We start from the raw sequence: 10,202 nt of genomic DNA, 5'->3' as shown, positions 1-10,202 counted from the left end.
GAAGAAGGAAGTCAGCCCCACATTTTCCCCCCATGCTTTCTTCTGCCTGGAAAGACACTAAATGTGACATATCTGACTCAACATTGCTCATAAAATATGAGCCCACAGCTCATTATCTTACAGAACATTTTAGGGAAAAATATAGAGCCTGGGAAGGCATAGGCAGGGTCTCAGTTCTGACGCACCCACCTGTTTTATTAAATCCAAACACCAACCATGCCCAGGTTTTCCTTAGGTCGGGTTGCCCAGTGCCATCACAGAAATATGAGGGCCACAAAGATGGTTGTTCACAAAGTGAGACTTCTTGTTCTGGAGATGTGCTGTTACAGTCTTTGGCTGTCTCCATTCAGACCATGGCTCTCAATCTGCCTCTCACCTTGGAAAATGTCACCAGAAGTTGTGACCTGGGAGGCAAGTTACTCAGCTTTGTGGATTCATGATTTATGTCTCTTGTTAAATACACACAAATGAAGTAATTTAAATCATTTTACTGAGATATGGAAAGGCTTTAGTACAGGATATTTTCACAGATGTTACTGTGTATACTAAATAAGAAATGTGTACCAGTCTCGGTTTTAGGTTTATATGACCTTGTCCTAACTGATCTAAGAATCACTCTATTTGACACCCTCAGGAAAGTTATGCATGTGTCCCTTTGGAACTGACTGGATATTGTTTTGTTTGACTGATTATTCAGTTTATTAACGCTAAGAAATTAGAACTTTGAGCATATCTCCATTAAATATTATAAAATCCTGTATCTAGAATCTGACTTCATTATAACAGTAATAGAACTATGCTTTTTAAAAGTTTTATTTATTGAAAAGATAGTACATCCACATAGTACAATTTTCAAAAGTTATGAAACGATATGCAGTTGTCTCCCTCCCAATTCCATCTCCCCAGCCACTCACTTCTCTTTCCCAGAGGTAACCATGGTTCCCAGCTTCTCTTGTATCTTCCCAGAGGTAGTTTATGCACATACACTCAATTATGTACAAATGAGTAAATTATACACTCATTTGTTCTTTTTATATACAAATGGTAGTACATTATACTCACTATCCTGTACCTTGCTTTTTTCACCTAATAATGTATGTTGGAGATCATCTCACATCACTATATAAATGGTGTGCAAGTTCTTTATTTTATTCATTTTTGTCTACCTAGGAGTTTGCTGTATCAACATATCAGGATTTCAGGAACCAGACCCCTGGTGTTGTCATTTGGACAACTTCCAACCTTTTGTTTGCACAAACAGTACATCAGTGAATACCTCTGTGTGTTCATCATTTTCTATATGCATAAGTATATACATTCCTAGAAGGAGAATTGCTGGAAAAGCTTGTGTGGTTTTGATTACTTTTGAATCATTCCTCTTTGAATAAGAGTTGTTCCTGGACTTGACATTTGCTGGAGGTTCATGTGGGAAAAGAAACCAGGACCACATTCTAGGCACATCAGAGGTTTTCTTACAACTGGGAATTTTTTTCCCATTTTATAATTCTTTCAGATTTGACTTCTCTGAAGTATACAGTGGCAGCTGTAGGTTTCTTCACAAAGAACACTCCCTTCTCTTGCCCCAGGCCCCACCAACTGCTCTTCTAATTAGTACAGACTACTTTCTGGTAAATAGGGTTCGTCTGAGCAATTCCCTCTCAAGGCCTCTGCCTGTCTCTCCTCAGACCCCAAATGGGTCTAGGAAACATCTTACTTCCCACCTACCCATGCCCTCTGTCACTGCTGTTGTGTTTGTATATGGTGTTGCATTCAAGGTGTATCCTGAACCTCAGCTAAGAGTTCTTACCAGTGCTGTCACATCTGCAGCCTTGAGCATTCTCTCTCCTCCTAGATCTCCTACACTGGCTGCTTGATTTTTTCTGCCTGTGGCAGCCCTCTCATCAGTGTTTCAGCTATCTCCTAATTTTGTCACATATAGAGATTACACCTCTGCTTCTTTTTCTCCCTGTAGCTTTTGGGTGAAGACTGAGATGAAAAGAAAAAAAAGGCTGACTTTATTCCCCATAATTAAACCAAAAGTCAGAACATACTTTTTAAATGTTAATAAATAAACCTTTTTCTTCAGGGAACATAACAGACATTATTGCTTTACTCTCTAATGTGAAATGAGCTTTGACTTCCGGGTGTGGCCTTTCCCATAAGCTTTCTTTCCTGTATGTGTTCTCTGATGTACAATAAGGTTTGATTTTTGGGTAAAGGCTTTTCCACATTCTGTACACTTATAAGGTTTCTCTCCAGTGTGAGTTCTCTGGTGTACAGTGAATGTTGATTTTTCTCTAAAGGCTTTGCCGCACTCATTGCATGCATAGGGTTTCTCTCCTGTGTGTGTTCGCTGATGGATTATGAGCTGTGACTTCTGGCTAAAAGCTTTCCAACATACAGGACATTCATAAGGTTTCTCTCCTGTGTGAATTCTCTGATGTATAACGAGCTTTGACTTTTCTCTGAAGGCTTTGCCACATTCATTACATTTATAGGGTTTTTCTTCTGTGTGGGTTCTTTGATGTATAATGAGATATGATTTCTGAGAAAATGCTTTTTCACATTCATTGCATTCATAGGGCTTCTCTCCTGTATGACCTCTCTGGTGTAGCATGAGATAAGATTTCTGAGAGAATGCTTTCTCACACTCATTACATTCAAAGGGTTTCTCTCCTGAATGAGTTCTCTGATGTACACCAAGGTTTGACTTTTGGGTGAAGGTTTTCCCACACACATCACATTCATAGGGTTTCTCTCCTGTATGAGTTCTCTGATGCACAATGAGGGTTGACTTCTCATTGAAAGACTTCCCGCATTCAGTACATTTATGAGGTTTCTCTCCCGTATGAGTTCTTTGATGGATAATGAGAGTTGACTTATCACTGAAAGTTTTCTTACACTCATTACATTCATGAGGTTTCTTTCCTGTATGAGTACTATGATGTATAATTAGATCAAGCTTCTGTATGAAAGATTCCCCACATTTAGTGCATTCATAAGTTTTCTCTCCTGTGTGGGTTTTCTGATGGACAATAAGGTTTGACTTCTGAGTGAACGCTTTTCCACATTCATTACATTCATAAGGTTTCTCTCCCGTATGAGTCCTGTAATGTATGATGACAGTTGACTTTTCTCTGAAGGCTTTGCCACATTCTGGACACTCAAAGGGTCGCTCTCCTGTATGAGTTCTCAGATGTATAATGAGCTGAGATTTTTGACTAAAGGCTTTTCCACACTCAGTACATCCAAAGGGTTTCTCTCCTGTATGAGTTCTCCAATGTACAATGAGGTGTGACTTCTTGCTAAAGGTTTTCCTACATGCAGCACATTCAAAGGGTTTCTCTCCATTTTTAATTCTCTGATGTAGACTAAGACCTTTCTTTCGCCTGAGGGCCTTCCCACACTCTTTATATTCATAGGTTTTCATTCCAGGAGTTGTTTTCTCATACTCATTATGGAATAATAATTTTGCACATCCATTATCATGTTTCCTTCCTACAGAGCTTCTACTAAATAAGCCTAAATTATCTACCATATTATTTTCAAGTGATTCATATTTCTGGGGTCTTTGTATTGAAGCAACAAGGTTTGTACTCAGATGAAGTGTGTTTCCAAATTCATTATAGTCATGGCCATTCTTGGTGATAGTTGTTTTCTTGTCAGGAAATCCAACTTGCATCAAAAAATATTTATCTTTGTCTTCCTGGTACTGTACCTCAATCTGTTCATCAACTTGGCAGGCTTCTTCTAGAAAGAAGTACAATAAACCATTTTTATACTTTGACATTATTGAATGGACCTTCTTCAGAAATGTCCTGCAATATGAAAGCTAATACTATTATTTCATTTTATCAGAGTTCCTAGAGAGAGAAACTTGACCATCAGATTCTGTTCTTTTACTAAACATATGCTAGCCTTTTTGTTACCAAGAACAATCTTACCCTAAGACCTCAGTCTTTCTTACCTCTACTTTTACATCATCTCTGATTTCCATCAACTCTGGTGACCTTATCACCCTTAATCTTCTTTATACTATTTACAACAATCCCAAATCCACATTCTCAGTAAATGAAAGATTTAGAATAATTACCCTTACAGAAACAAAGAAAAACCTAAAGACCTTTGCCCAATCTGGATTCACCTCTGTATCCATCTAAGCTTGCATTCACAGTTCTTCAACACCACCTTCTGCTCCTGTCTACACTATTCCCACTAATATCTTTGTCTGTTATTAACTCCAAACCCTTCCTCGTGTCCCATCACTCACAGAGCCTAGTCCTCCATATTTTGCTATATTCAGAATCTAGATAACTTTTAAGAAGTTCTTTTCAAAACTTACCTTGATTTTCCTCAATAACTTTAATTTTTATTAATTTCTAAAGTAGTCATTCATCTGTACCACTCATTCAGACAGATAAAATTCCAAAGTCTTGCCTCTAATATACTATATTTCATCAATTGCAAGATGCATATTATTCCACATTTTAACATTTCTGAATGTAGATGCACCTTACAATCAATGACATATCATAAATTAATTGGTGGCAATTTTCTTTCTTAGTGGTGTATATTAAAATCAGTGGTCTCTAGAAGTCAATAAAATATGGTAAATACTTTTTGCAGATACTTAATTTGTATCACTTTTTTGTAGTTTACTTCTCACCTTTTCCTATAATTTTATATGAAAAATTTCAAACATACAGAAAAGTTGAAAGAAGAGTACAATAATTAAACTACTCATATTACCACTTAGATTTAATGAGGATAATATTTATGATAATACTGAATTTTAAAATGGATCAGGCAGCTGTGGTTTCTCTTCCTGTGACTTCCTTTCTTTAGATAGCCAAGCACTAGTTCTTAACAAGGAGTGAACATCAGAATCACAGAAAAAGCTTTTACAAAGTACATTTGATGGGACCCAAGCTCCACCAATGATCTACTGAATCTGTACCTCCTTAGGTAGTATGAAGCAGTATAGCACATGTGGCTATGGTCATGGGCTCTCTAGCCCAGGATCAAATCCTGCCAAAGCCTTTTATTTGCTCTGTGACCTTAGGCAAGTTATCTAATCCATTTGTGTCTTACTTTACCACCTGGAAAACAGGAATCATAACAGTGCCCACACAAATGGTTATTCATATGATTAAATTACTTAGAGTGTGCATGGCATATAAGTGCTTTCAAGTGTTTACTAGAACAAAGACTATACTACTACAATAATTGCTACTACATTATGATTAAAAACTACATTACTATAAAAATAAGGAATATCTCAATATATTTAACATATTCTCAAACATCAAGTAAAAAAAGGTGATTAAAACTATAATAGTCTACCATTTTTCCAAAGAAGGAAAAGTATATAAATATATATTTATATAGGCTCATGCTGTAAAAACAATGGAAAGATAAACTTTTAAATTTTAATTTACCTATAGGGAGAAGGAAAAGAAGAGAGTGGTATGGAGAGGGGAGGAAGCTGGACTTCTTAGAATATATCTTGTTTTCTAGATTTGACTTTGGAACCAAGTAAATAATTTGTGTTAAAAAGAAACAACAGACTCAAAATGGAATCACTTGTGATTAGCCCCACCAAGGCTTAATAACTACAGTTTCAGCCTCTCTCTGGAGTGAAAATTTAAAACCACTCTAGAATTTCCTGGTCAACACTAGTAAGGTAATGTGCCTGATAAGACCCTCTTTATTCCCCTAAGGGAAGGTGACTTTGCCTAAAGTAATCCTTTTAAACCTCTTTGTCCCATTCTCCTGTCTATAAAAACCTTCCATTTTGTACAACTCCTTGAAACTCCCTTCTGTTTGCTAAATGGAATGCTGTACGATTCATGAATTATTTAACAGCCAATTGTATCTTCAAGTTACTCAGTTGAATTCTTGTTCATTAACATTTGCAAATTTTATATAAGCAAACCTGAATATAAAAGGATTCCCTAATAATAAATATCCCCTCATTTGTACTTCCTAACAACCATGCTTGATTCTCAATGATACCAACATTACTTCAGTTGATTCAACCACTGTACACATTCAGCAGTCTCAGAATAATAGTAATACTACTGTAAAAAAAATATAAATGGAGCCACTTTAAAATAGAGTCTAAGCTGCCATTCCAGAGGACCTACTTTGCACATGTTATTCCTCAAACCTTTGTAATGTTAAAAACAGCAAAAAAAAAAGGAAGGAAGGAAGGGAGGGAGGGAGGGAGGGAGGGAGGGAGGGAGGGAGGGAGGGAGGGAGGGAGGGAGGGAGGGAGGGAGGGAGGGAGGGAGGGAGGGAGGGAGGGAGGGAGGGAGGGAGGGAGGAAGGAAGGAAGGAAGGAAGGAAGGAAGACATTTGGACTAGGCCTAAAGCAACATTGTATCATAAATAACTGTTTGGAAAATAACAAGAAAGCAGACATGACTACCAGACTGATAACTACTGAACTACCAGTCTGAAAATTAAAAACATTGTTTAGAATTAGCATCACTATGTTAGCTTATCAGCACCTATAGAAATGTCTTCCTTCTATTGATGTAATTGTTTCCCTTTCCTTTCTCATAAATACTCCTTATGTTTGTCTCCTAATCAGAATACTATTTAGGTTTCTGTCTGAATCAGTGCTTCCCAAATAGCTATTCTTTTTTGATCTCAAATAAATGTTTGTTGCCTCTCACTTCGGCCTTTAATTTTTAGGTTAACACTACCATCAGATGTAAGATTAATAAATTAAGAACCTTTAAGTCCAGAATTTGCCTTGGAAATATCAATTTGGATACATGATATATTTTCTCTTAAAAAAATCTTTTTTTACATAGTTCCTAGCTCTGTCAATGAAAAGGCCTAGAAACTACTCCCTAACATCTAAATTGTGGTCTCAAAACATTATTTACCACTAAAGAGAACTAGGCCTCCTTAGAGAAGTGGCTGACTCCAGGTAAGAGACAGGAAATATGTAAAATGATCCTGGAACATCTTATAACACCAGAAAGCAAGGAATGTACTAAAAACTCAAGCCAACTTGAAGAAGTTTCCAGTGGCCAGAGATGGGGCACTTTGATTCATAATAAGGATAAGGCAATGGATTAAAACATAATTATGTTTAAATCCCTAAGTCCATAAATGATACTCAAAAAAGACATATTAGTACCTTTGAATGATACTATAAAACAAACTCATTGTTTTGCAAACTAGTAAATAAATAGAGAAACATGTAACTCATGTATACTATGTACCTATTCTGTAAAATGTGTAATTCATATATAACCAAATACGGCAATCTCTCTTTATATAATTATTCCAGCTAATCAACAAAGAAGTAATGATAGATTTTGAGTAGTACCATTTTGCAATCATTAATGAATTAATGGATCTAAGCAATACTCACCAATAACTCATAACATAGTAAAAAGACAGACAACCATGTATTACATGTCTCCTGTTACACCAGCTAGGAAGTCATCTTTCTAAAAGAAAAAAAAAACCTGAATCTGATCAAGCTTCAAGATCTAACTACCAATTTGTAAGAAAAACAGGGGAGAGGATTATGTTAAATACCACCATGGGGTACTTAACAGCAAAAAGAATGTGAGAAACTAAAGGACAAATGACCCACTACTTAAAAAATAAATGCAAGGGAGAAAAGGTGGAGAGGAATCATCTGTAGATTATGAGACAAGAATCCGAGTAGCTATGAACACACCCAGCACCTAGATCCCGATTTCTATATACCATTCCTTACTAAAAGGAATCAGAAATCTTTGGAGAAGTCGCTCATTCCAGGTCTAAAATGGGGGAAATACAAGGTGAACCTGGAACATATTTTTGTGCTAGAAAGTACTCAAGAAATGATGGACACATGTCAAAAGACAGAGGAGCCAGCCTGAAGGTACTCTTACTAGCCAAACTGAGGACAACTTAAACATCAAAATGAATAATGACAGTAGAAAGTAATGGATTAAATACACCGAAAAATAGAAATCTATGAGTCCATTCTATACTAAAATTAATTGAGATGGGATAAGGGAACTTTTTTTTATAGAATAGTGCCAACTTATAAATGATAGGAAATTCATTTTTTTCCAACCATCTCAGTAATAACTGATTCAGGCAATAATCTTGGAATGTTAAAACCACTGGTTAAAAATTTTTGAGGAACAAGATATTCACACAGTTTGGCAGTCCCACAAAACATTAGATGCACAGCTATCACATTGTCCAACAACTCCTATATATGAACTCTAAAGAAATGAAAACATATATCACCACAAAAACTTCTACATGAATGTTCATAGAAATGAAGTGGAAACAACCTAAATGTCCATCAACAAATGAACACATAAACAAAAGGTGGTATAACAATACAATGGAGTATCATTCCGCCATAAAAATGAATGAAGTACTGATACTGCAATGTAAATGACCCTTGAAAACATGCCAACAAGTGAAAGAAACCATATATTAAAGGCCACATTTTGTATGATTCCATTTATATGAAATGTTCAGAATAGGCAAAACCATAGAGACAGAAGGTAAACTAGTGATTGTTAGGAAATGCGGGGCAGGAGAGAATAGAGAGTGACTGATGAGAGATAGGCATTTCTTTTGGGGGTGATAATCATGTTCTAAAGTTAGATAGTGGTAATAGTTGCACAACTCTGAATATACTAAAAATCACTGAATTTGTATACTTCAAAAGAGAATTTAATGGTATGTGAATTATGTCTCAATAAGGATCTCTTTAAAAAGAAATAAGATGTTTTAGGAGAGCAAATCTGATAGAAATATCTAAACTGAATGGAATCAGGCAATTCAATCTGGAATTAGAGTATTAGCCTAGCCTGTAACTAATGTGGGCCTGGCTTCAGATAAGGTAGTGAAACATCAAAATGAATAATGACAGTAGAAAGTAATGGATTACAAAGTTGGAGGCAGGGGTTGGCATGTACAAGACACTTAACTGCAGGGAAAAAGAGCTGTGCAGAAACTTGTGAGTGAGCACCAACTTGAGAGTAATCTGATAGGTGTAGGACAGAGAGAGGGATCAGTCTTATGTCTGGGGTATTCATGTGCCTGTCCAACAACATCGAAGGGCCACAACTTTTTCCCAGATGTTTCTGAAAGCCCTTTCAGAGGTCCTCACCCGACTGATAAGCTGGGACCTCATGTCTCCATAGCCTGGGTCAATCTCACTTACCTGGAAAACTCCAAATTGGGATTATTCCTTCTGCCAGGCATGGCTCTTCTACCTCCAATTTGAGGATGATGTCTGGTTTGGTAGCCTGCTGCCCTGCTAATGAGAAATGACAGCAATACCTCCTTGGTCTTCAAAGCCTCTGAGAAAGAGGAAGGTGGAGTTTGGGGCAGCAAACTCAAGGGACCTATCACGATGCAATGGTTAAGTCAAACCACTTCACCTGGGTTTTGAGTTGACACCTTGTCAGGAGAGCAAAGAGGAGAAAAAGGAACTTTGATCCCTGGAATTCAGTGTCAAACTCTTCAAACAGTTCAGAGACCCTGCAAGTTTCTAAAACTGAGAAAGTCCCTCTATTTGACATAATCATAAATAGTGAAATTACCTGAGGAAGTCATTCTTACCCACAGAGACCAGGTTGCTATAGGTCTCCAGCATCACATCTCTGTACAGGGTCCTATGTGGAGGGTTCAAGTACTGCCACTCCTCCTGGGTGAAATCCACAGCCACATCCTCAAATGTCACAAGTCCCTGTAATTGCACATTCCTTTTATTCTAAAATCCACTCCAATGGGTGATGAGGATAGAATGTAGGGGAGCTTCTGGTTGGGTTCCCAGTTCATGGTGATGATTTAATACAGGATGCCTACATTATATTGTTAGTGACATACTTTGTGGGGAAATTACAAATTATGGTAGAAAAAATATTCCATTAAAAGAATATGTAAGACAATGTGGTATTAGCACAAGGCTAGACAAATAGTCCAGTAGAACTAAAGAGAGAATCCAAATATGTATGGACATTGGGATTATGACAAAGTTGGCACTGCAAAGCAGTAGGAAGATGATCTTTTGAAGTAACTGTGGATGGGTCGCTGGATATCTTATATGGGGAAAATGACATTTAACCCCTAATACTCACCATACACAAAAATCAGCTACAGGTAAATTATAAATCTAATGTGAAAGTTAATACAGTAAAGTGTCTAGAAAGTAAAAGGGAAAT

At 36.9% G+C, this 10,202-nt stretch overlaps 1 protein-coding gene across 1 annotated transcript in view; it reads right to left on the bottom strand.

Annotated features, from left to right (window-relative positions):
* Nucleotides 1-797: 797 nt before the first annotated feature.
* Nucleotides 798-10,202, bottom strand: part of ZNF182 (zinc finger protein 182) — a 24,729-nt gene continuing 15,324 nt past the window's right edge. Inside the window, exons 3-5 of the mRNA XM_006922772.3 lie at nucleotides 9,601-9,727; nucleotides 9,200-9,295; nucleotides 798-3,750 (exon numbers count right to left, since the gene is read on the bottom strand). Coding sequence (XP_006922834.1) covers nucleotides 2,117-3,750; nucleotides 9,200-9,295; nucleotides 9,601-9,727 — 1,857 coding nt within the window. The 3' untranslated portion in view covers nucleotides 798-2,116. The remainder of the gene's footprint in view (nucleotides 3,751-9,199; nucleotides 9,296-9,600; nucleotides 9,728-10,202) is intronic.

The sequence above is a fragment of the Pteropus alecto genome, unplaced genomic scaffold (genome assembly GCF_000325575.1).
Source record: "Pteropus alecto unplaced genomic scaffold, ASM32557v1 scaffold669, whole genome shotgun sequence".
Lineage (NCBI taxonomy): Eukaryota > Metazoa > Chordata > Mammalia > Chiroptera > Pteropodidae > Pteropus > Pteropus alecto.
This window is presented reverse-complemented; position numbering and strand designations above follow the sequence as displayed.